This window comes from Colletotrichum orchidophilum (assembly GCF_001831195.1).
Source record: "Colletotrichum orchidophilum strain IMI 309357 chromosome Unknown Scaffold_3.1, whole genome shotgun sequence".
In the NCBI taxonomy this organism is placed as follows: domain Eukaryota; kingdom Fungi; phylum Ascomycota; class Sordariomycetes; order Glomerellales; family Glomerellaceae; genus Colletotrichum; species Colletotrichum orchidophilum.
In genome coordinates, this window is record NW_019172959.1 from 86,201 (window position 1) to 112,000 (window position 25,800).

At 54.4% G+C, this 25,800-nt stretch overlaps 8 protein-coding genes across 8 annotated transcripts; 3 read left to right on the forward strand and 5 right to left on the reverse strand.

Moving 5' to 3' along the window:
• Positions 1-1,820: 1,820 nt before the first annotated feature.
• Positions 1,821-4,107, reverse strand: CORC01_00410 (transient receptor potential ion channel; the record flags this gene model as incomplete). Its single annotated transcript, XM_022612067.1, has 2 exons — positions 1,821-1,854; positions 1,919-4,107. The coding sequence occupies 2 exons, from the start codon at positions 4,105-4,107 to the stop codon at positions 1,821-1,823; spliced, it is 2,223 nt and encodes a 740-aa protein (XP_022481206.1).
• Positions 4,108-7,761: 3,654 nt separating this feature from the next.
• On the forward strand, positions 7,762-8,106 carry CORC01_00411 (uncharacterized protein; the record flags this gene model as incomplete). Its single annotated transcript, XM_022612068.1, has 1 exon — positions 7,762-8,106. One exon carries the CDS (start codon positions 7,762-7,764, stop codon positions 8,104-8,106), a length of 345 nt encoding a protein of 114 aa, XP_022481207.1.
• Positions 8,107-10,707: 2,601 nt separating this feature from the next.
• CORC01_00412 (uncharacterized protein) lies at positions 10,708-11,088 on the reverse strand (the record flags this gene model as incomplete). Its single annotated transcript, XM_022612069.1, has 1 exon — positions 10,708-11,088. The coding sequence occupies one exon, from the start codon at positions 11,086-11,088 to the stop codon at positions 10,708-10,710; it is 381 nt and encodes a 126-aa protein (XP_022481208.1).
• Positions 11,089-13,942: 2,854 nt separating this feature from the next.
• CORC01_00413 (ankyrin-2 ankyrin) lies at positions 13,943-16,218 on the reverse strand (the record flags this gene model as incomplete). Its single annotated transcript, XM_022612070.1, has 3 exons — positions 13,943-15,632; positions 15,684-15,944; positions 16,043-16,218. 3 exons carry the CDS (start codon positions 16,216-16,218, stop codon positions 13,943-13,945), a joined length of 2,127 nt encoding a protein of 708 aa, XP_022481209.1.
• Positions 16,219-16,802: 584 nt separating this feature from the next.
• Positions 16,803-18,122, reverse strand: CORC01_00414 (uncharacterized protein; the record flags this gene model as incomplete). The annotated part of the gene is made up of 3 exons (XM_022612071.1): positions 16,803-17,418; positions 17,530-17,597; positions 17,847-18,122. 3 exons carry the CDS (start codon positions 18,120-18,122, stop codon positions 16,803-16,805), a joined length of 960 nt encoding a protein of 319 aa, XP_022481210.1.
• Positions 18,123-18,955: 833 nt separating this feature from the next.
• On the forward strand, positions 18,956-20,524 carry CORC01_00415 (uncharacterized protein; the record flags this gene model as incomplete). The annotated part of the gene is made up of 1 exon (XM_022612072.1): positions 18,956-20,524. The coding sequence occupies one exon, from the start codon at positions 18,956-18,958 to the stop codon at positions 20,522-20,524; it is 1,569 nt and encodes a 522-aa protein (XP_022481211.1).
• A 757-nt stretch (positions 20,525-21,281) lies between these two features.
• CORC01_00416 (uncharacterized protein) lies at positions 21,282-23,063 on the forward strand (the record flags this gene model as incomplete). The annotated part of the gene is made up of 3 exons (XM_022612073.1): positions 21,282-21,416; positions 21,484-21,886; positions 23,032-23,063. 3 exons carry the CDS (start codon positions 21,282-21,284, stop codon positions 23,061-23,063), a joined length of 570 nt encoding a protein of 189 aa, XP_022481212.1.
• A 291-nt stretch (positions 23,064-23,354) lies between these two features.
• Positions 23,355-25,127, reverse strand: CORC01_00417 (uncharacterized protein; the record flags this gene model as incomplete). Its single annotated transcript, XM_022612074.1, has 6 exons — positions 23,355-23,447; positions 23,499-24,182; positions 24,250-24,467; positions 24,524-24,617; positions 24,683-24,833; positions 24,904-25,127. The coding sequence occupies 6 exons, from the start codon at positions 25,125-25,127 to the stop codon at positions 23,355-23,357; spliced, it is 1,464 nt and encodes a 487-aa protein (XP_022481213.1).
• Positions 25,128-25,800: the final 673 nt, after the last annotated feature.

A 25,800-nucleotide genomic window follows, 5' to 3' on the forward strand; every position in this document is an offset into this window, starting at 1 on the left:
TTCACATCACTTGCCTTGAGGTACGACCGTATCAATGTACCTGTCGTTTGACATGAAAGTAGGCAAGCTCAGAGTACACCTTTGGTGTTATAATTTTCTAATGACCCTCAAAGAATCTCTATCGCTCTCTGGGAACTCCTGCCCTGCCCAAGACTCCAGATATCTCGCTCGATGCTGCTGGCCTCGTCGCTCTAGCTGATCTCACTACCGTCCAGAAACGGACGGCACTCACGGGCACATCTACTTTGTTGGATTGCCTCGTAATCTGCCCCGGTATACACATGCAACAAAGCTCAACGAGTCTTAATGGCGGCGAATACCCGGCATGTGGCGCCCTTACGACAGGGTATGTCTTTCGAGTCGAAAACCCAGCTACAGTGTTCTTTCTGCAAAAAGTGGGAAGAACCGGTCAACTGACCAACCTAAAAGTTTCAGAGGTTCAAAAGACGAGACAGTGGAACAGTGTCATACCTCCCTTTTTTGCAACCCCTGACGCATCCTTTCTTCCAGCGATCGCGTACGGACTATCGGTTTTGTGGGCTATTACTATCATTCTCCTTCTCGGTGTATATAATGACTGGTGGGGTTTTGGCGTTGTTCTATTACTCGTGGCATGCCGTCTTTGTAATGTCATTGTCATCCGTCGACGGGCTCGGCCCGGTTGGTTTGGTGCGCCTGAGCCAGGTGTAGATGGCGACCTTTTCATTCTTTTGAGCCAGGACAGGTGGGTGAGGATCAAGGGCAAAGTCGACCATCTTAAAGCTGTAACCTCTGGTCAATGGCTCCGAGATCAAAAGACTTTTGAGAATTGGGCAACAGCTGTGGCAACGCTGGTCCTATACCTCGCCGCGGCCCTGGTCAGCAACGCATCACTCTTTGGGCAAATTCTCATCGTGGTTCTCTTTGCAGGCTCGGTGGGACTGCTCGCAATAACAAATTCTACCACGGACAGTCTGATGATGCATGATCATGTCTTACAGGTTGTTGAGCCAAGAGAGCAATTCGGCAGGCGGAAAGATCTGGCTGATAAGTTGGTCAAGGAGACAGGAAGAGACAACTGGGCCGTTCGTATGGGTATGGTTCCAAAAAAGTCCAATTCGGGAGAGGTGTCAGCGGAAGAGGCCGTGACAATGTAAAGCACATATAGAATATGTCAAGAGTTAGGGCACTCCGGAAAGACTATGCTGAAAGTAATCAGTATTGGGCATCTCGCCGACTTGCACGTTGATGACAACATGAGTTAAGAAACTCCTCTAGTATAGTAGCGGTAAATAAGTATGGAGCTACATCAAACTAGGCAAAGTGTATGTGGACGGTGACACACGTCTCCCATCACGAGAATAAAGTATCACACGGTTTTGAGTCTCTGCTACCCAAGCTCTTCCTTGGCTCTCCCTGCGATAATGGCCTCCACTCGGCAGATGCCATGGTTGTTTCACCACACCAATACGAAAACGGGTCAAGACGACCGTATTGTCAACCATTCTGGGATTCTCGATACACAAGCAAAGATATGAATCATATCACTGGTTCATGAACCTATTCCATTGGCCAGCCAAAGCTTTCTCAACTCTAGGCACGTGGGCGAACAGAGCCCGCAAGTGGTCAGGTTTAGCCACCCCGGAAGCCTGTCAAGTACGCCCGATTATACAAAGTAGATGGTGTTCTTTTCTACGCACGCTTGCTGATGCAGGTTTCCAGATGAGACTCTAATATAACGCCCCGGAAAAGTGTGATGTAAACGGTAACGAGGAAAAAAAGAAAAAGAGAAAAAAGAGACAAGATGAATATTGGTCAATGTGCCCTATTATCTATAATCCTCAATGATCATATCCAGCACCGCGCTGCCATGGACTGTGCATACAATGTTAGCAAAGGGACCAACCAAAGACTCATTCGCGGCTCAAGATAAACGCACCTATTGTTGTTTTGGGATCGAAACTCATGGATGCTGCGCGCGGATCCGTTCCCAAACGGACTCGGCGGCGGGAAGTCGCTCGCCGGAGACCGCGGCGGGGCGGGACTGGGGGATCGTAATGAGCGGTCGGCGGGGAACATGGGCACCGACGGGCTCACGGCGGGCCTGGAGCCCGGCGAGGGCAGATATGACATTTCGTGGTTGTCTCCGCGGCTGTCGAGGTTCGACGTGGACACGTGCAGGCTCATGCCGCTCTCGGTCGCCTTTTCCTCGCCGTAGCGCAGCGACTCGCGGCGGTAAGGGTTCAGCTTGTCGTCCTCGTCGAGGTCGAGGAGCGACTTGTTCTCGGTGCGGTCGCCCTTTGCGAGGATGGACGGGTCGTTGAGCTGCGTGGGTCCCGTGCCGGTCGGCTGGCCCTTTACGCGCCAGAAGACGAGGACGCTGGAGATGAGGACCATGAGGAGGAGGACAAAGGCGAAGACGACGTTGACGACGAAGAGGATGACGCCAACGACGCCGACGACGATGCCGGGGGTGTCAAAGACGTTTGTGAAGATGAGGAGGAAGACGGAGTTGATAAAGTTGACGGCGTAGATGGAGATGTTGAAGGAGTTTGTGCTCTTGTCCATAAAGGGCTTGAGGACGCTTACGGCGATGAGGGCGGCGGCCTCGATGATGATGAGGGCGATGGCCTGGGCGACGCCGGCCCGTTGGCCGAACGCGATGACGGCGGATTTCAAAAAGATGTAGGCGATGAAGGGGATGATGAAGTAGTACGCGGAGGCGCGGTACTGGACATAGAGAAAGCCCCATTTGTTGATGATTTGGGGGTTGGAGAAGAGAACGTGCGCGGGGTTCTGGTGGGTGAGGATGGACTGCTTCGCGATGAGGATGACCTTCCACGAGGCCCAGATGAGGGTGAAGAGGGTACCGAGGAAGAAGAAGACGGCGAGGACGACGAGGGCGGCCGAGTCGACCTGGCTGAACTCCCACAGGCAGAGGACGGCGACCTGCGGGAAGCCAATGAGGTTGAGGCGGAACAGGACGCCCTTGAGTGTCGTCTTCCAGTCGCGGCGGAACTCGACGAAGCGGTCCTTTTTGGACCAGCCTTGCTTGACGGCGATTTCGGTACCGTACCGGAACGCGGCGATGATGAGGACGGCGAAGATGATGAAGAAGCAGTAGATGATGAGGCCGGTGAGGAACAGGTTCGTCGACTCGATCTTTGCCCGGAAGGCGACGCGCTGGATGCCGTAGACGATGTAGGAGCCGTTGTCCTGCAGGATGTTGGCCCGCTTCGCGACGGCGTTGATGCCGCGCTTGACGGGGCCGATGCTGTTGACAATGTCGAGCGAGCGCTTCGAGACCTGCACCGAGACGCCGCTGAGTGAGTCAAGGAGCCGCGCCGCCTGGCCGCCCGTCGAGCGCTGGTACCACGTGCAGAGGCTCTGCATCCAGCCCAGACGCACGACGCCCATGGACCACTGGAAGTTCTGCGTCCAGGCCTGTACGATGGGCGGCATGTCGACGCCCGAGAGGCCGACAAAGGCCTGGGCCTGGAAGTATCCGAACAGAGAGAGGGCGTTTGCGGCGAGGTGGGCGGCGGCGTCGGTGTGGCCCATGGCGGAGATGATGCCGGCGGACCCGAGGCCGAGGCCGGCGATGATGGCGGTGGCCCATTTGACGCCGACGAGGTCGACGGTCTTGCCGTTGGAGAAGTCTGCCTCGACGCAGGCGACGGTCGTGTTCGTTTCGGTGAGGTTGACGGTGGCGCGGATGGTGGCGTCGAGGTCGGGGATGGTGTAGGCGATGCCGGGTACCTGGTCGAGCTTGTCGCCGATTTCGAACGAGAACTCCATGTCGAGCTTGCCGGGCTTCATCGGACAAAGGCCCTGAAGGTTCATGGTGCACGGGTCTATCGTCATCTTGAGGTACTCGTAGCCGTAGATGCGCAAGGCGACGTCGAAGACGGCCTTGCCCTCGACCGAGACGACGGCGGCGATATTTGCCATGACGGAGCCATTGTTGGCGGAGACGACGATGTTGAAGAGGCTGGCGGAGAAGTCGGATTTCTTTTGGCAGTTGTTGAGGGACGAGGACTGGAGGATGCGGTCGGCGTATGCGGTGGAGGGGAGGAGGGCGGCGAGGAGGGTGTAGATGAGAAAAGGAGCGACTTGGGTGAGCTTCATGATTATTGCTTTAGTTTAGTAGAAATAAATGTCTATGTGTGTTGATGTTTGGCTGTTGATTCCTGTCAAAGGTATCTGGTCGCAGGCATCGTCAGCTTGCGATTGGGAACACCCTACGAGGGTGACGTTGAAGCTTCAGGCTTTCTTTCTATCGGCGTCTCTCTCTATGCGTGGATGTGTATCTCTACTCACGATGGTTGAACGCGGTGCAGAATCATCCGATGAGCTCGAAATGGTCCAATTAAGGTTCCACGGTTGTCCCCTGAAAGAGTGGAAGGGGGCAACTGGGCAAGGGTGAAGGGGGAAGGGGGGGGGGAAACGGAGTGAGTGAGAGGATTCTTCCCCTTCGACGTCGAATTACTCCTATTGCTCTATTGGAATTCGACGTCAGTTTGTTAAAGGAAAGACAGAAAGCGGCGTTGCATGATCGAAAGAGACCAGACGGGGAACAGGGCACACGGTCGCTCTTCTACGGATACATTAAACGAGGGAGCCCCGATAGATTGGCGACGAGAGACGGAGAGGTACGAAGAAAAAAGGGTGGTTTGTTGCCAAGCTTCAATTTCCCGTTGGGTTTGTGCACATACTCGATCCGTCAGTGACATTGCCGCTCCCTTATTCGTGTACCCTCGTTGCACTTTGTACATAACCGGCATAGCTGGGGAGGCGAAGCAAGCTTGGTTGTGGGCCTGAGCCGTTCGAACCAACCTCGAGCTCATTCATACGGAAACAATCGACAGACCGAGAATCTGTAGCAGTAGCAGAATGTCTTTGCCTTGTGCTCCCAAAGTCCCAGACCATGGCCCGTGTTCCAACGCCTCCAACGATTGCCTCCAACGTTTCCTCCAACGTCGGTGGTAAAAAGGAGTCAGCCAGAGCCCAAGGGGTGAGGAAGAGAGACGAGAACGCGTAGCCACTGGTCAGTGGCAGCTGGGCGGCTCTTTTCTCCCACCTGAAGATGATGTGAGAAACAGTGCCCACGACGATCACGCATCCCGTCGCATTCCAACCGCCGTACCTGCGTATGGGATACGGGGCTTTTGGATCACCAAGAGCGGCCCAAGCCGTTCCTGTCCAGCCAATGCCGGTACCTTTCTAGCCCCTTGTCTAGCTGAAGAGGAGAGGGGGGGAACAAACCATGAGTCCGTGACAACTTTGGCAGCTTGTGGCAGCTCTCGGACGGCTCTGGCAGCTTTGGTGCGCGCCGTCCTCGCTCCAATCGAGGGTCGTTTTCGTTTCCTGCACTGCCCCCAAAGACGATATCCGGTTGCCTAAGGACTGGCATGACAGCCCATGACTGGGTGAGCGATCCTCTTTCGTTTTTTTTGTGCGCGAAATCCGCGGCCCAGAGACAGGAGACCCTCCTTTGAAACGAGACGAGACCCAATCGAACCCACCGCAAGTGCCCGGCTTCGACAAATCAGTCGTGGGCTGGGCGGCACGCACGGCGGCTATACGAGTATTTTCACTGTTTCTTCTTCCTTGTTCCTTTTATGTTGCTTACGGGTACGGATATATTAGCGGTGCTCTGAACCACTAAGCCAACTTAAGGGGACTGAATCGGGCAGACTGTTGGCCCCGCTCCTAAGCATAACTCTATGCATAGCTCAGGGGTAGCCTCGTGAAGAGACTGCGCGGCTGCTATCTAATCAGCATCTAGCGATTCAATACTACCACCCGACGGCAATATCGAGCCGAGATTGGCTCCGGTCTTTGTCCAACCCGACGACGGGAGGCCCAGAAGAGGAGGGCCGCATTGTGGGCAAAGCCATGGCAAATGTGCCCCCTCTCCGTTTCATTGGATTGCTGTGCCCGAACTATCCGTACCGATCAATAAGGTAGTTAGCGTAACCAACAGACAAGCACTAAATACAGTGATGTTTAACAATAAACCTGTTGAAACAATGAAACTTGACGAAGTTAAACTCTACCCTAGTCCTGGCACTTGAGGTAAAAAAAAATAAAATAAGAAAAGCCAGCGACTCAATATTCAACTTTACCTATTCCTCTTCGCCTCGAAAACTTCTCCAAGAATGCGAAGAGTCCTCTTCAACCACGTGATCTTCCCAGTCCGTCCAGTCCATGCATCGAAACACGGCGATGGGCGCAGCTCGGGAATGCCAGACGCGACGAGTTTCCAAGCCTCACCCTGAAATAACGACAACAGAAACATGAGAACCGGCATCGTCGCAATCGGAAAGTACTCATAGAAAGGGGCTGGGGCTGTGAACTTCACAGCCTCATAAAGAGAGCCTCTTCCTGAAATTAGCAAAGTGCCAGGACAATTGGCAACTTGGCGAGGGCGTTGGCAGCAAATCCGCGCGGATCGAGTGTCATACCCGCGTCGATTGAAGTACTGTCGCAGACACTCGTTTCCCCTCCGCTTCGCGCCAGATCATGCCATTGAACTGTGCAACTCTGCTGCAACTGAAACCGCATGCATCGAAAACGAAACAGAACAATTGACTCTAAAGTTAATCCCGACTTACATAATCGTCCAGACTAGCAATTAGTCAAGGACGACATGTAGAATTCGCGAGCTATTGTCACATCGACAGCATCATAAAACCCCTCCTCACGGAACGTCATTGCACCGCCAACAACTTTCTCCCAACCCCCGAAATGCTACAAGTCATATGCACCAAGCCCTCCAGTACTTTTTATCAAGATCTCTTTTGTACCTTCATAATCAAGTGCAAACACCAGGGGTACTCGATCGCCAAGACCGGGGCAGTCGTCAGCTCTCAAGATTGGCATCCAGCGGATCCCTCTGCGCCAGCCATGCCCCGGGAAACTCACAGCATCCGACTCCATCAGCATGCTTGGGACTGGGCTCATTGCAGACCGAAAAGAGTATCGAAGGAACTATGAAGTCTGGATCTCCTTCACATTGCGTCACTGCATCAATGGGAAAGACGGCATGGGCAACAGCTAGTCTCTAGAAAGATGAACACAGCGGAGAGCCACAGAAACCCCCCCCATCCCCAGTATTTCGTCGATCAAATCTTTTTCCCTTCCGCTTAAATGAGATGGGTACTGTCACCATCGACCTGTAACCAAGATTGCGAGGCTGTGCTGCTATCTTGACCCCAATCCACGCGGCATCTCTCGCAGGCTTGGAACCACATTGCCATTCGAGGCTGCTAATGAAATGCCCATCCAGCAGCTACTGTACGCTCATCGGGCATCGATCCCAACAAACGGCCTCGCTCGCGCAGGGCAGGCTCTCCTCATCATCCGAAGTTTGCAGTGGTCACATCACCATCGCCGAGCTCCCGTTTACTAGATCCATGCACAAGACTAGCGTAGCGCCAAGTGAATCGACACCGAGGCCCTCCCGTTCCGGCGTCGGCTAGCCGCAGGAGAAACTACCGAATACCGCTCATGCTTCCGATTCGGGCAACCGACGGTCCACTGATTGGAGCTGAACCCGGCGAACCTTTCGGGAACCGACGTCACCACTCTGCGAACTCGCCGTAGGCCGGTGGTTACGTGCCAGTGATATGAATACTAATCTCGAAGAACCTGGAAGTTGTCGTCTAGTAGTAAGGAATGGGGACGATCTCGGTCAATCCCGTTACCCTTCAGCCACGGATCCCCGTCCAACGCCACAATTCCTCCATCCGGCGCCTAAGCCATCTCCGTCACGGGGCCATGCGCTCCCGTAAGAAACGCCTCCGCTGCGAACTCTTCCCTGCCCCCCGCCTGCCGGAAATGTCCCGCCCTAGTCTCCGAATGCCCGGGCTGTGGCGGAAAAGAGACCTTTCATCTTTCGGGGGACCCCCTCTCATTCTGACGCAAAAGGACGTCGTCATCCGGGTCCGGGACGCAGATCCGCCGCCGGATCACCACCGCGATCGCGGCCGGAACCGACAGCACACAAGCAGCCACCAGGCCCCGGCCCCGGCCCCAACGTCCATCCTTGGCATCCGTCTTTGGCATCCGTCCTTGGCTTCGGGTGCCGATCGCCAAGAACGGCCGGACCGGTCATGGAGCTGAGGATTACCGCTGATGCCAGGGAGTATTGCGGGTATCTCATAACTCATGTTGCCTCGCACACACTCACATACCTTACACAATTATCCTCACTCACTCACTCACCCTTTATCACTCACTCACATACTCTCACTCTCACAACCTCACTCTCACATCCGCAATCACACATCCTTGCTGATCAACTAATCAACCAACTTACGACTTTCCCGCACATACCCACCATGTAACATCCGCCGGACCTAGTCCCAATTCTCAACATCCCCATCACCGTATCAAGTCTTCCCATACCAAATCGCCTCGCTCGCTTTGTACTTCCACCAAACGTACAACTCCATCGCAGCTCTACACAGACACACCAGCGAGCAATCGTCGTCGTCACCTAGTGTCTCATCAAAGTCAATAAACGACAATAGGTCTGCCGCCTCTCGCCGCCTCTGCGACTCGCCTCCCCCTCCACACACGATCCATCAACGCAAAGCAGCGCATCCGAATCATCCAGACTCATGGCGGCAGGTCGACTTGAATGAGCGTCCACTTTGCATCCCAAGCCGTTGCCTTACAAGCACTGAGCCGAGAACTCTGCACGTACCCCCAACCTGGCAGGAATTGGTCATCGACCGCCGAAAATTCTCGTCCGAATGTCGCCCTCGGCATCATGGCGATGCTCTCATCTCAGGTACACTCTCACTCATTCACTTCCCCCTTCGCCTCTCCGACTCCCACTCTCTTCCACTCACTCACCTCTCTCTGTCCCATGGAAAGTTCTACCTGTGCCGAAAACTAACACTCCATAGTCAGATCCAATTCTCCGCCAACGCGCCCTGGCAGTCCCACGTCCACGGCGCATGAAGCCAAATCCAACCCCATGGCGTCTTCTCCCCCGTCACAAAATCAGACACAGACGTCTACCGCCTCCTCCAGCAATTCACGGTATTTGATATCTTCGGCACGTCCACCCGCGGCAACACCAGCGAGACAGCCGTCGCCCGGATAATCCTCGCCAGCTGTGAACTCTACCAAGCAATCTTCGAGAGCTTTTTTTTTTTTACCTACGCCTGCAGGCCCGGGAGGCTGGTGCCCAACGACCCGGCCAAGATTCTGATCCGGATCAACGAAATTCGAGCACGACGCGCAACCTACCCCGACGCAACGAAGCATCTCTCAGAAGAAATGCCTGCCGTACTGGCGTATCTCGACACTGCCCCGCTCGAGAAATGGGCCGCAGGGATCACGGAAGCCGCGGCGGCCTGGTTGGCACCCAAGAAAACTGAGCGGAGACCACAAAACGAAAGATACCTGGATAGGTAGCCTTGATGACAACACGTGCAATGCCGCCACGATCTACGCCATCAACAGTCTCTCGTAGGACTCAGTACAATGCCCAGGACAGTTCTCGTATCGAAGTAAAAACATCTCCTCTCGGGCAAAGGGAGTCAGCAGCATACGCCGCACCCTTCGCAAGTCTCCGCATTGTCTTCGACCAGAGAACCCGACGTCACCAGGCCGACAACATATCGTCAAGTTTTCGTCGCGACCAGCGCAGGGCTGTCACACAAGTTTGTCATTTAGCCAATAGTCGTGAGCGGAATTCAATCCGCGCTCGGGGACGCAAGCGGTTGGCGAAGAAATGGGCACGGTGAGCATGATAGACGGTGCTCGTTTAGATAAAAAGGCTACAGCAGAATGCAAAGCACAGCCGCAATTTCTCGTCATGGGACGAGCTGTTCGAGGGGGCACCCTTGCTTGTTCTTGATGTGAATGAGCATCTACTTCAGGAGACCAAGGTTCACCCAAGATCAACCGTGGGATCCGTCGGGAGCTTGGGACTGTCACCCCGCAAAGGGTGGGTTTTCGGGGTCCCCCCCCTCCCAAGCCACACCGGGTCAGACAAACCAAGCGTCGCCGATGTGTCCGGGACGATCGTTCGAATTCTCTACGTGCCATCAGGTTGCAGCCGGTCGACCCGCGGCCGATCACTGCCCATACCACCCAGAATCCGAGACGCGGAACGGCATACAGCGTTTGCAATCACACTAAATTCCATCGTTCATCAAACAAGGCCCTCTGATTTAGCGATCCGCAAACATCACAAATGGGGCACCAAGGAAAAAGTGTTTGAAGTAGTCATATAATCCGTTGGATATGTACAAGAGAAAATGTGCGTGCAAAACGCCAGTGAGCTGAAGGGTATATGTCCCGAGCAGCAGTCAAAACTACCAGCCGGTGTAGTGTGTCCAGACAAGCAAGGACCAGCGCTGGTGCGATTGGCACACAGCGTCTGGTGATGTCGAGGGTGGCAGATCAAATATGCATATGGCGTGTCCACCAATGCAAACCTCCCAGCAAACAAAAAAAAAATCGAGCAAGAGCACGTCCCCAATGCAAATGCAAGTGCGCCGCTAAGAGACGTGACGGAAGATGGTCGTAAACTGTAATATGCCAATTGCTTTTGAGCAAAACCTCGTCGTCGTCGAACCTCGAAGACTCGCCCCGTGGGTAATCATGTTGCCGTCGTGAGATCGCCGCCCTGATCTGTGTATCGTCCATATAGGACGCTTTTGTTTTCCCCATTTAGTCGCCCCAAGTAGCATAGGCCAGACGCTTCTACCGCTGAATCTCGCTGACGCTGACGCGGCTTGGCCTCCAGTCCTGAGTGGGATTCTGCTTTGACGACCCGAAGCCCGGCATGGAGGCGAAACGGCTCAATCGCTTCTTGCTAGGCTCGGTCTGTGTCGAAACCATGGTTGGCGAAGCAGGCTCGGCGTGGTGGAGGGCATTGACGCGTGGTGATGTCGACTCCTTGCTGGTAGTTGTGCCTGCGGACGAGGAGCCGGTGGAAGTGGGAGTTTGGTAGACATACTCGCCGTCGACGTAGACCGCGTTGGAGACAAAAGTCGAGCGACGGTGACGGCGACGAGTGTAACGCTGCTCCAGACGGAAGAGCTCAATCTTTTGCTGAATACGTTCGATGATTCCGGGAGCCATTGTGAAGTAATTTCGAGAGATGGTCGGTAGGAATTCGAAGAGCGTTCTTTGTATCGAGGTCGTTCGAGATATAGCTAGCTTTGAGTTGATGGCGGGACGAAGCAAACTCAATCAAGTTGACTTGGGATGAGATGGTCGAGCAAATACAGATGACGGGGCGTGATGGACGGAAAGTCGAATTCAGTGGATGGTGGCAGACGCACGTCGTAAAGTAGGGACGCAACAGATCAGACGAAAAGCTTATCGGTCGCGGCAGGAATGGGTGGAACGAAGGTCGCAATCTTGTGGCACAGATGTCTCTCTCTGGTGGCTCGGATGTGTTTTAATTCCCCCTTTCTCCCGGCAGGCGTTTGCGGCGGGACGTCTTATTGGAAGGATTGGTTGACGGCAGGTGATTAGGTGCCGTGATCGGGTGCTTTGACTCTAGGGTGTTTTTTTCTTTCTTTCTATTTCGGCATGAGGTGGCTGAGAGTAGCTGAACGTCTGTGTTGGGAGTCGGTGCGGGAGCGTGGGAACGAGGGAAAGTCAAAACGTTGGGCTTCGAGGCCTTTGGGTGGTTTGGTTTATTAAGTTGCAACGAGTGGACTGGGCGAGTGTGAGGGAGGTGTTGTATCCAGTCTGAAGTGGTTAGGTTGGCCGGGATGGATAGAAAAAGATTGGAAGAATGGCGGCGGCGGCGGCTTGGCCCAAGGTGGTAAAGCGAGTTGAAGGAAAGGTACCTTAGGTCGGGCCGGAGGTGAGGTGTGTGGGTGTGTATGCGTGCCGTGTGGTGTGGTGGTGGAAAGGAACGAATGACAAGGTTCGAGGGAAGGGATTTGGGTGGATGGCCGAGAAGGGAACTGCCAGAGTGGAAGGGGGAAACTGAAAAGGAGGGGAAGGAAGAGAAAAGACTCGATTACGACGTTGGGCGACTCGCGCGAAGGAAGGAACGTCTACGGAGTCTCCGTACAGATACAGATAGAGATATGGATGCAGCTGCAGCTGCAGGAAGAGAACCTTGATACGCTGCTAGTTGGAAGGCACAAGACGAAGGGGAAAAAGGAGAGGACGGGAAGGAATGGAATGGTGTGTGTGTGTCAAGGAGCAGGCGCAGAGAGCTGCAGGTGGCAGGTGCAGGAGTTGGGTGCAAGAGGTCTTTCCTCTGGACGGAGTGGAGCAAGGTGCTCGGGCATCTGGAACCTGGACGGTATCTGTAGAGAAGTGGTGAAGGGGTGGATACCGTGGGAGGGAGCAGCTTGAACCTGGAAGTTTGCACAATTGGAGACGCAGCTGCAGACAAGTGCAGGGCAAGTGCAGCCTTCCTGAGATATGCATATCGAATGTCACTCACCCTCAGCGTCGCGCCTGGATGAATGATCGCAGCTATTGAGAAAAGCACGAAAGATGGAACAAGCCATGGGTCCCCCGATAGACCGGTTCATGCCTCGTTCTTTCCCTGTCAGTTCCTGCCCATCGTTTCCTTTTTGGGCCAAGGCGCTGAACCAATACCCATAAGCATGAATCCACTCATCTCCATCCGACCCCACTCTCCACGCAGTCGTAGCCAACGACATGGCGCCAGTCTGGGCGCCTTCCCTGTCCAGCCATGTGCTCTCCTGCCCTTTCCTAAGCTTCCTAAGCCGCCTCCTGCATGGCCCCCGGACGCTGCTTCTCTTTCCTGCTGTCTGCTCCGAGTTTCGTTCCTCTTCCGGTGGAGTTTCTGCACCTGCCTTCGTTCCCAACTTTCCTCGTGCACTTTGTTGGTTCTTCAGCTCCGCCCTCGTTCTATTACTCGCCGTTTGTGCCTCGTGTCGACGCGGCCGTTTCAATCCGTCTGTACGGACTATGTCACGTTTTTTCCTCTCTCTCTCTTTTCCTTTTCTTCCTTGGCCACAGCCGTCAGCCTCCCACGACTGGCGCCTACCTAGCCAAGGCCACAAACCAACGGCAGAGGCGTGGAGGACTGACTCTCGAGTCCTGTCCCCCTTCTGCTTTCTTTTGTATGGTTCGCCCGTCTCGGCCCGTTGACGAATTATCCACCGTTCACCGGAAAACTCAAAGGTCGAGACACGCCTTCGACTTGAACACTTCCACGTTGGGCACTGCCCCCCAAACGTTGATCCGCTGCGTCGATCCGGCCTGGAATGCTCCACGATGCCGTTAGTGCTGCACCAGATGTCCCAGCCGGATATACTGTCCTGTCTGGGCTATCCGTACCTTGCCTTAGCACCTTAAGGCTTACGGTCACTTGCTTACCTTATTCTATCCAGACTCCAGACTCCAAACTGCAGACTGCACACCATCTCCGTCTCCATCCCACTTCCCCAACCGCGTCCCAAAGCCGAATCCAGATAACGCACCGAACAATCACCAACACCCAGTCGACCGACCATGATAGCATCATCCTCGTGTCTGCCCCTCCCGCCCCTCTCCGCCACCCAATTCCCCTGAACCTTCGCATCAGGCGTTACATCGCTCCATGAGCAATCGGTGGGACCAACACCCAGGGTTTCGTCCGCCTTGATCCCCGCCCTCCAAGTCAACCACCCCGGCGAAAACCTCGTCCTTAAGCGATATTGCACCTGCGCCGTCGGGTCAACCATTGTCGTCAGTGCGCTATCGGCACGCTTGTTGCTCAATCTCAGTTGCTCGGATTCCACAGGACGACGACGACTCCCAGACAGAATGCGTCTGTTAAACTTTACGTGATTTGAACGTCCGTTTAAGAGAGACGTTATCCATGGGGTTTGCACCAAACACAACTAATTATCACAAATATTGCTTGTTGGGGTGCGGATCTCTGCGATACGTCCTTCGCCCGCCCAAAATCGCCGTTTTCGAATTGATATCAATCGAATATTCAACCACGGCGTCGTCACTCATCATCCGTCTCCATCCCAGCCACCGATACCTCGCTCCCACGTAGATCCTCCTCCAACTCGGGACAACGCACTCGCAAGCATTCCAAAATCTCCACATAACCCCCGGAACCATCATTGCCGTCCGCCTCTTGCGTGATATGTTCCAATGCAGAAAAACCAAAGGGCTCCAAAGGCCGCCGTAATGCCGTGATATCCACCCCCGGACAGCCGACCAAGACTTCCACCGCCCCCGCGTTCGCATTCATCACGGCCTCGACGAGTGGCGTAGAACCATCGTTTGCCGTCACGTCGGGTTCGATCGAGGGGATATCTAGGGCGCTGTTCAACGTCTCTCGGTCGCCGTGACGTACGAGGATTTGCAACGCCGTCTCGCCGTCTTCGTTTTGCGTATTGAGCAGCTCCTCGGGTACCCTGGAGAGGAGAAATCGAAAGAGCGAGTACCTTTTGCCGGACGCCGCAACGTGGAGGGCCGTCTGCCGCACCTGTCTATCGACGAGAAAGTCCACGCCGGGGTACATGGCCAAGAACCTTGCCGTGGCATCGTCATCCGCTCGCGCTATGGCGAGATACAACGCAGTATGCCCGGACTCGGACGTCTCTCGATTAACGTAGTCCTCCTCATCCTCCTCCTCTCCGTTATAATGGGCTATCAGAATGGCCTCCACCACACGTACCTGCCCGCGGAGAGCAGCGATGTGAAAAGGCAGCAATCCGTTTCGGTCCCGCGTCTCCTCTGCCGGCTGTAGCTCAGTGTGACAGCGCAGTTCTGCGTAGCATGCCTCACACCCGACCGAGGCCGCGAAGTGGAACAGCGAGAACCGCTTCCTAAAGATGCGGTGCCACGGCTTGGCGCCCCCTGGTTCCAAGAGTCGACGCATTACGTCGGGCCTGCGGTCGAGGATTGCGGCGTGAAGGAGGGTGAGCCCTTGATTGTCCTTGGGGTCCGGGCCGACGTGGTCGGTGAGGAAGGCCAGGTCTTCCAGGGACCAGCTGCTGGCTTTGGACGGGATGAGGGCGAGGTCATGTGCTGCCAGTAGGTATTTTGCGCCCTCTTTGACTAAGATGTCGTGGGCCCAGATCTTTGCGTATGACATTGCGCCCGAGTAGAGGTCACCTGGACCGAAGAGGAGGCACCCGACAACGGCGTGGGGGAGTAGCTTCTCCCACTCTGGACCGAAGCCCTGTTCCACGTAGGACCAATCGTATAGTCCAAACTTCTTCATGAGAGCTGGTAGCCTCGAAGAGAGTGTGGTGGATAGCGAGACTACTGCTTTCAAGGTAATGGTCTCCGATACACTCGACCTGGACCGGAACAGCAGGTCGCAAATTTGCTCTCTCAGGAGTAGTTGGTGGCGTTCGACTCGACCAGTTACCATCGGACGCTTCGGCAAGTCGCCATGCAAGTCAACGAGCGTATCCTCGAACAGCATCCTCTCCGCCAGACACGTCGGCCCGCCGCACCTGAGGCTTGTCTTCAGCGAGACGGAAATCCTATCTTTGAGCAGCGGCAGACTCTGGTGCAGGCCCGAAACATAGGGTACCTCTAGCTGTGCTTGGGATCCGGGTCCATTGCTCTGGCAGGGAGCCTTTTGGAAGTCGAGGATATCTATCAAGGAGGCTCTTTGGTGATGGTGAACTTCATACACGCTGTTGAGGAGTTGGACTGCGGTAAGCATGTCCATCCTGTGAAATAAGTTCAGCTTCGTCTCACAAAGAGGTAAGTATCGGGCTTACAGGTCTTCGCAGTCCCATGCAATTTTGGAAGCTTCATGGCCCTGGCTGGGAAATGCTCGGATCCCCGGGCTATGCATCATGTTGTCTGACTCTCCGTCACCTCGGACCTGTCTTCGTGTTCTTTTCTTGACTTCCCCGGGCGAGCACTCCAGTCCTTTGGACAGACAGCGATTACACTTTTGCGGCCATGTCCGAGGCTGGGGGAGGCACTGAGTAGCCCAGCTGTCAGCAGATTTCCAAGCAAAGCCTTGATCTCTGTGTCTTGAAGGCAGGACTAAGGTAGGTATGCAATGCACAGAGAGAAGCGAAGTACCTTCAACTTGTGTTGCCTGCAAAGCTGGCACTTCTCGCTGTCTAACTTTCTGGGGGGTTTCTTCCTCTTGTTGGAGTCATCCTGTGAAATTTTCACGTCTGATGACGTCTGGAGAGTATGAATAGATGATGCAAAGGGCGATATTTGGACAGGGCTCGAGAACGGAGGTGCAATGGGTTGTCCAGCTGACGATCGGATGTTAATGTCTGGATTGGCCGCCATTGAGACTGTCGACAAATTTGAAGTCTGACAACCAAAGACTTTGAGAGTAGGTGTAGCCTTGTTCATCATTGCGTAAGGTAGTCTGTGACAATAAGTACTCCCTGGACAGCTGGGCAACCACTGGAATTGCCTTTGCACTGGTGAGAGTGTCATCCCCAACGTGGTTGGCCATCGCACTTGTAAGTGCGACACCCTCCATTATGCACGAGAGCGGGACAAGACGAGCTGGCGAATGGGGTGGCCGTCGCACTTTGACCGCACTTATCGCACTTATGCCGCACTCCAAAAAGAGAGTTGTGTGATCAGCGCACTTTTGCTCACCCCATCGCACCTGAGGCTGGTCTCATGTCAGATTCTTGTGAGGCTCAATTGCCGACAAAGGACTCCGGTGTGAGATCGATGTAACACAACTCAGTCGAGGCTATTCGAGGTTCTACCGTCTATCGCGAAGCAAACAACTTCTCGCGCATCCAGCCAAGACAGGTAGCTTACATTGAGAAACCCATTGGGTGTGAACTCTCGGCGTCGAGACAATCAACCCCTCTCATGAGCACAGTTCACCAAGGAACATCCCCTACACCACCTCATTCCCCTCCACCCCGCTTATGCTCCTCAGGAAAAGCAGGCTCAGGCCGCGATCCATACGGTATAATCCTCACCATGTGCCTCCTCTCCCCCTCCTTGAAATCCGGCACGGCACTGTGCGCAACGCTCCTCTGATCCCACACCACGACCGACCCGGGCTCCCACCGCACCCTGCAGCTGAAATCCAAACTCTTGATGTGATTATGCAAGAACCCCAACAGCGCGTCCGACTCGTCGGGCAGGAACCCTTCTACCGCGCGCGCAATCGTCGGATTCACAAACAGACTCGGCTGCCCTGTGACGGGGTGCCGGATGACGAGCGGGTGCGTGGTGGAGACGGCCTCGCGGAGGGCGCGCTCGGCGCCGACGCGGGCGACTTCGCCGACCGACGCCGAGGTGTGGAGGAGGCGCAGGCCGCCTAGGGTGCGGCGGAAGGCGGGGGAGAGGGCGGCGTAGGCTGCTGTGAGGGAGGTGAAGGCCGTGTCGCCGCCGCCCGAGGCCGGTTGCTCGAGGACCCAGAAGAAGGTTGTTGAGGGGACGTTGGGTGTGAAGGTTTGGTCAATGTGCCATAGGTCGTAGGTTGTGCGGGGGCCGAGGAGGGTGCGGAGGTTGCCTCTGTTGGTTCATGACATTGTGTGTGAGTATGTATCATTTCATCTCTTGGCCACTCGCAGTGAGGGTTTCTGTGATTAGATGTGAGAGAAAAAGTAGGGTAGGGTGTCTTACGCTTTCTCATCGGCATAGACGACGTGGAAGTCTGGGCCGGTGCCTTTGGGATATCCCATCGTGGGGTGCTGGGACGAAAGGGAAGAAGCAGATCAGCAACGCCGTCTGTAGATACTTCCGCTTCCTTTCTCACGATTTCTAAGGATGATAAATCATACCTGATGCAGAGGTCCATAATGCCTTACAATATCTTTCTGCCTTTCAAACCCGACATTGGCAAAATCTTGGTCTCTCTAAAACGCGCGGGCGCATAACCTGCCGTCAGCCACCCCCCAGCCCGTACAAGTTTTTACCCCCAAATCCGCAGCGAAACTCACAAAAACAAGAACACCTCGCTCGGCCGCGAATAACGCAACCTCATCGAGCCCCTCCTTGGATAATTGGCTAAGCTGGATGCCCCGGATCTCGGCGCCGACGCGGGGCGTGATGTTCTCCACTCTGGCGCCGCCGCCGCCGTCCCGGAAGATGGAGGAGGGGGAGGCTTTGGCCTGCACACCGGGTTCTTCGGCCTCAAAGAACGGCACATCGATTGTCGGCTGGAAGCCGTCTGGCCTGGTCGGGAGATAGGCTGGGTACAGCGGTTGGGTCGGCATGGTGACTGGCTCGGACTGGGCCCTTGTTTGTGTGTATACTACCTTAGGTATGCAAATGTTGACCTGGGATTTGACAGCGAAGCACGCAATCATTCTTCGTTTGGGTTTCCTGTCGCGTGTTGTCGATTTATGTATCCAGCGCTGTCTCCGGACGATGACACTGTACTGAATATCACGCCAGGTTTTCTGTCACTGTCGGATCGGCGCCACCCCGACAAAACGTTGCCTACTACAAGGTCCCAAAGCGCACCAGGCGACGGTCGAATCGCAGACGCAGAATGTCTGCCGCCACTCATCTTTTCGGCGGGACACCGACGCGTCACGGCATAAGCCGTTGAAATGGCGACATGTATGTATCCCTGTCTCCCGGCGATGCTTCCCCGGAGCTGGGATGGGGCGCCCCCATGGAACGCTACGACTCGGCAACGAGAAACAGAGTTTTGGCTAACGGTTCGTCTGAAATTCTGGAAAAAAAAAGTGATTGGCGTCCCCGACATTTTTTTCTGAAGTTCCCGCTCGATTCCTTCGCTCTCCATTTCATCATGAAGTATGGCAATGTTGCCATATCGCTTTGAGCAGCATCTTCGATCTTGAGTGTCGGTGCCACCCGACGTCTTGTCGGAATCCGTCCGCTCGAAGGCGAAGTCTTGGTATATGGCAATGGCAAAAGTCGGTTGAATGGTCAAGTTCATATCCGTATACAAGCCCGAAAGCCACCGCTTAAAGACCAGCTTCATTGTCAACAATCGGCATCCTTCTCAGGAAAAATAACGCCCAGTCTTGAATTTGCAGCTATCCATTCCAGTTACGTCTTAGGGGATACATCTTTGACAATGGCAAGGACCGAGACCGAAACGGCCTCGGCGCAAGCCAGTCCCAAGCTCACAAAGCCGTCGATTCCCTGGCTAGCAAAGGTCCACCCTTACTTTGAAGACGCAGAGCACGTCTTGGTCCTTAAACTCGACATCCTCCTCCTCTCATGGGCCTTTGTCGCGGGCCTCATGAAGGACATGGACCAGTCCGCCACGACGGCAGCCTACGTCTCGGGCCTGCAAGAGGCCCTCTCCCTCTACGGCAACGAGCTCGTCGAGTTCACAACCTACTTCTCCATCGGCTACGCCCTCTTCATCGTCCCCTCCCAGCTCATCCAGACCCGCGTGCGCCCGTCCCTTTGGCTGCCCTTTTGCGAGGTCGTCTGGGGCGCCATCACCCTCGCGACCTTTGCCGCGCGCAATGCCCGCACCGTATTTGCCCTGCGCTTCTTCCTTGGCGTCTTTGAGGCCAGCTCGTGGCCGGGCATCGTGAACCTCATTTTTAACTGGTACACGCCGTCTGAGCTCGGCAAACGTCTGGCCATCTTTGGCGTGAGCAGCCAGGCGGGCAGCATGTTCTTGGGCATCCTCCAGGCCGCGCTGTACAAGAACCTCAACGGCGCGCACGGCCTCGAGGGCTGGCAGTGGCTCTTTGTCGTCTCGGGCATCATGACCATCGTCTGGGGTCTCTACGGGTTCCTCGTCATCCCGGACGCGCCCACGACGACCCGGGCCCTCTGGCTGACCGAGGACGAACGCGTCCTCGCCGCCTCGCGAATGAAAAAGTCCGGGACGACGACGCAGGAAGTCATCAGGGGTAAAGCCCTCTGGTCCCGCGTGCGGAAACTCTTCACCTCGCCCATCACCTACCTCTTCCTGGCCGCGTACCTCCAGTTCGCCTGGTCCCAGCGCGCAAACTCGTATTTTTTGCTTTACCTCAAGGGCCTCAAGGGCGCGGACGGCAAAACGGCGCTCTACTCGGTCTACACGGTCAACCTCATCCCGCTCGGCGGCTACGCAATCTCCATCGTGGCCAACGTGGCCCTCAACGCGCTGAGCGACTGGAAGGACTGGCGGTGGCAGGTCGCCGTCGGCGCGGCGCTGCTCCAGCTCGTCGCCACCTCCGTCCTCGCGGCCTGGCCCGGCGGGAGGGGGACCATTATGACGTTTTACTTTTTGACGTTTGCGACGTCGGCGTGGGGGTACGCGCTGCTCGCGTGGCTGGCTATCATTCTGCGCAAGGAGCCCGAGGCCAGGTCGGTGATTGTCGGGCTCGCGGTGACGCTCGTGTACGTCGGCCACGCTACGATTCCGCTCCGCGCGTGGAGGACCGCCGACGCGCCGCGGTATCCCATCGGTTTCCCGCTGGCGGCGGCGTTTAGCGTGGGCAGTATTGCTTCGATGCTGGGGATGTTGTGGTATGTGCGGAGGTATCCCGATATTCTTGACTTTGGTCTCCATTGGAAGGCGTTGAGGGAGGGGGCTGGAGGGAGTGTTGCCACGTTGGAAAAGGTGGATGTCCAAAGTGAGGATGGACGTGAAAACCAAAAGAGGTCTGCTACCGAGGCGACAAAGACCTTGTCATCATAGCTTCGGAGTTTAGATCTTTGTTTTATTCTTCAACACGAAATGTACATGCTATCCTACCCGTATTGCAGTGGCCTTTAAGTGAAAGTGCCGTTTGCGCCTCTGCGAGGCCGACTTATGTATCGGTCGACGTCGTGACTGATTTGACTCTAGTTCCATGTCCAGATCTTGTGATCAGTTAGTTGAAAGAAGAAACCTGAGCTTGTTTCGGGGCTCGCATCATCGCCGTGATGGTGAACTCCTTCAGTATCGAGCTTCCGATCTACAATTAATGAACGGGTGTGGGAATTTTGTATGCTTTGTGTTCATATCTCCAAGATTAATCCACGAGAGCCAGACGGCCTAAACTGATCCGTTTGCAAACCAAGTTAAAGCCTATCAAGAGCCTAGCTTCTGACTTGGAAGCGTAGATAGCTGAACGTCCCAGTGAACACATGCTTGTCACAAATCTTCACGACTAAGTTGTCTCGTTGGATAGCCAGAAGTTCAAGTGCTTATAGCAGAAAAGAACTATCCAGTTCCTGTTAGGTGCCCGTTTTGCTCAATCAACGGAATGATTTGATAACGCTACCTGCATGCATGGCTTAGCCGCCCACAAACCAAGGACCCCGCACGCACCCCAAAGACTGAGGGAGATGATTTATTTATCTTCAGACCGCTCATTCTTTTCGACGACCTGGACCTCCTCACGTGATCCAGGTTCAAAATTCATCTCGCAACTTCGCAAGGGGGCATTATTCCGTCTTCATAGGCTACCCTAATGGCGACCTCTCAGATCTCCCTTACGGAGGATCTTGGTCCGAAATCTCTCGTCATGTTCGACGATTTGGTTTCCAGAGGGAAGCTGTTCTTCAGCGAATCCCGGAGCGAAGTTGTGCATCACAAAGGCTTTCAGGTGCGTAGTAAACTCAATCTAATGATACCTTATACTTGAAGGCAGATCTCTAACCAAGTTCAACCAGTTCGAGTTCCGCATCAGTCCAGCCCTGCAAAAGAAGCCATACTTGGAACGAGATGACCCTAACCGTTCCATGGAAAAGGGTCCGTTCCTCAATCCAGATCCCGACTTTATTGTTACGCAAGTTGGGCCTCGTCATGCGCTGAAACTCAATCTCTGTTGCATGTATCGGCCGGCGTTCGTCCTCTATACCCGAGTCTTTGAGCCCCAGACGCAAGACCTCAGCTTGTTCGACGTTGAAGCCGCCCGGGCTGTGATGGCTGCGCTCAAGCCAACTCTGGGGCCGCAATTGATGATCTTTAACTGCGGAGTCGATGCCGGATCGTCTCAGGGACATAAGCACATGCAAATCTTTCCCCAGCCAACTCACTTACGCTTGTATCCTCAGAACGCGGTTTCTGAAAGCGGTAAGAATAAATTGACCCTGGCCATCCCTCGGGGGTGCCACACTTGGATCTCTTACCACACACGGATACTGATGTTTCAACGAAGATATCGAATCCAACATTCATGGGGTTCCCAACCTCCACCTCGTGTTGCGACTCCCACAACTAGTGACTCCTGAACAGGCCTATCGCACTATCACAAGACTAGTCTCCGCATCAAGAACAATCCAGACAGTTCGCGGGGAAGGCAGAGACTACAATATCATCATGGCTGAAGATTGGGTGTGTGTGGTTCCACGACGACTTGTGGGGAGAAACGGGGTGGGGGCTAATGGTGCGGGTATGGTAGGTCTCGTATGGCTACGCGACCAAGCAGAGAGAGATGGTTGGGATTCTTTCGGTTTGATAGACCACCTTGTTCGACTTGGTGTACCAAAGGTCTGAACATCAGGTGAGAGGGGGTTCGATGCGGCTCGAAAGCTTTTTGGGAGACGGATTCGAAATGGTGATGTATTTCCACATTTTTAGCCATCTGGAATTGAAATAAAGCTCGCTTAGATATGCCAGTGTTCGAATCGGGACATCCTCGTAATTGTAAACTACACTTACAGTCTCGAGACCCTGGACTGTTCAACCACACTCACCCAGCCGCCAGTTTTTGCTATGCTTGTTTAGGAGACTCTTTTCCGGTCCGACTAGTACGCGGCCCACAGTCTTCATAGAAACAAGCTTTCTACTGGTGATGATTAGAAAATCAAACATTGGTGGTCGATGTCTCCTCCGACAATGTTCATATTTAGACCTATCAGTCGATGTCACTAGAGACACGCGATACATACAGTGATACTGACAATCGATCTACATAATTTGCATCACAAAAAGATCGCCTTTGATAAATTTGAGGAGACGGTAGTGTTCTGTTGTCATTCGAGTACAACCTCTGTTGTCCCTCAGTCGCAAGGCGATTCGAGACTAGCTTTAAATCCCAATTCATCGACAGCTTTCTTATACTCATTAACCACACCAATCTTTTGATCCAAAAACATTCATTTTCAAAACAAATAAGTTCTCCAACATGTCCCAATGCCAGTCTCAAGCCTGTACCTTCAATATGTTTCATTTCGTTACTTGACACATGGTCGGGCGCAGGAGCTGATGACAAACAGAGAACCCGTCGAGTAACTCCGAGATCAGATAGAAGATTGCAGAGCAGCAATACGAGGAGAGGAAGGAGCCCTCCAAGAGTGGTGCAAACAAACAAGCGGGACGTCACGCAAATATCGTTGAGGAGCCGAAGTATCGCTAAGGAAGCAACGTGTGGGAAAGATTGCGTCGTGAAGGATGGTAATTTCTGAGTTCTTAGTGTTTTATGGGACAGCATAGTTACAAAAAATCTCCTGCGAGGAGACGATAATTAGAGCCATTTTATGACGTATTCCTGGCTTCCTTTCCCTCTCATCGGAGTTGGAATTAAAGCCTGAGTCCGAAATTATGCTTTGAGCCCCATCTGACTAGTGTCGTAGCCATTGGATTCAAGATACTTTTTGAAGCGGATATCCTCATCTTCTAAATGCTTGGGAGCCTAGTCACAAGTCAGACAAATCGATAGCGAGGACATTATCGAGCAACTTACATCGGGAATAAGGAACCAAACACACAGAGTACCAACGACAGAAACGCCACTCCCGATGAGGAAAATGGCCTGCTGCCCCTTCAACTTTTCATCAAAGCTCGCAAGAGCCGCACTCAGTGCCGTCGTGCCGATAGCAGCGCCGGCCTTACCCACAGCAGCCGCGAAACCGAGGAAATGACCCCGGAGCGGCGTGGGAAAAGACTCGCTCGAGACCAAGAAATTACAGTCGCCCGGGCCGACGGATAAGAAGGTCTGAAACAGACCGTAGAGGGTGACGAAGAGCGGAAAGACGTGGTTGAGCTGGATCATGCTGCCGCCGATGGCGAAGCCGAGGACGGAGACGATGGCCCACCCGAGCGCGTAGGTCTGGCGGCGACCGATGCGGTCCATCAGCAGCGCGCCGATGAAGGCGCCGGGCAGGGCGAAGGCGTTGACGAGGGCGGACCAGCCGATGGACTGGATCAGTGTCTCCTGGGTGGAGAAGCCGGATACGAGGGTCGGTGCGAGCAGGTTGAAGGGGTATACGACGAAATCGTAGAGGAACCACGCGCTGCAGCATCCGAGGAGCGGTTTCCAGTAGAACTTGAGGGCGAGGCGGTATGGGATGTTGCGCTGGATGGCGTGTTTCTGGTACTGCTGTGAATCGACGAGTCGCAGCCGGAAGAAGAAGATGGCCAGAGGAAGCTGGCAAGGTTGTCAGTCAAATTTTCTCGCAAGTATTCCAAGATACTACCGGTCTGGGTTGACTCACGAAGATTCCGACGCCAAAGCATATGCGCCAAATTCCGTCACTGGCTTGTCCGTTGTATGCCGCAATGACAATCAGCGAGACGATGCTAGATCCGACAAAGCCAGAGATGATGGCGGCGTTTGTTGAAACGGCGACCAGCATTCCGCGTCGCTTGCGCATGGCCTCCGTACTATCGGCGCACTCCAAAGCCTGCGATGTGCAGACCGTGTACTCTCCTCCTGCGTAGCTGTCAGTCTCCAAATTCTCTTGTACGGCCCAACTGGGGTTCGCTTACCAGCACCGACACCCGCAACACCACGGCCGATGACCATCATCCAGAACATGCCCTCGACGGAGGTGCCATGGGCAGCAGTCGCAATCACGATACCCTGCACAGCTGTCAGTACCAGCCTCCGACACGGTCCAGAAGTTGAAGTAAAGGGTCAGCACTCACCAGTACCAAAAACAGAGTGGTCAGAATAATACCAACTTTTCGACCAAACTTATCAATGCAGAGACCAAAGATGAGCATGCCAAAAATGTCACCAATCAAGATGGAGTTGGAAAGCCTAGTCTTTACGGCATTCGTCATCTGCTTCGGATATCTGTCGGCACATGTCAGTGAAACCTGTCTTCAACGATCATATTGTCGCTTGGTGTCGATCGCAGACTCACAGCTTGGCCAGAACAGTGTTCATGTATCCGATGATCTGGATGTTGTATCCATCAGAGAACAATGCGACACCTTGCACGAGCACGTCAATCTTTCCGGAGATTCTGCCAGGAGCAGTAGGCTCTTGAGATGATGCAACATCACTCTCAGAGGATACAAAGACTCCGGGATCTTTCTTGGTTGCGGTGTCGTTCGCGTCGAACGCTGTCACAGGTGAAGACTCCATGCTGGCAGACATTGGTTTCGACGGTGATAAATGCGCTACCCCAAAAGCTCACTTTGATGGTGAGATGCCTGTTATAAGTACATGTAGAACGGCACACATATGTAGATTGCTTACTCCCCAATTCACCACGTGGAATCCCTGCTCTTGACCAAGTTCTTGGAACGCATGTACGTCGGCCGGAACATAAGAACAAAAGATGGTCACTCAAGGGGGCCAAATCGTTAGGATGCCCCGTACTGGCGGGACTTTGTCCAAGCTTATTTTGCCGAACAATCGGGATTTTCAGGCAAAAGTAACAATCACCTTACCATTCGATGCGCCATGTCGACCACGTGCCCTGATGCCAGTGCCGCAGTCGAGAGCCTATTCAACGGCCAAGAGGCTCGGAAGATGCCCGAGATGCGGGAGCCACCGGATTTCCCTTTCCTGGAGGAAGTAGCCATTGTTTTCTCCTTTCCCTCGGAATCATCCTCCGTGTGTGGTCAACGCCGTAGGAACAAGCTTTGGTTAGCCTGGAAAGTTTGTGCTCGGAGCTTGGCCGCCAATGTTTTTTCTTCCCGGTGGATCTCCGCTTTCGGAGGAAAACCCCGGTGGTCCTACGGATGCCCACGTGGTGAAATGCCATCGTCTTAGACGTCCATCGGGGTGGGGCCCCGTTCCCGCGGCCCACTGA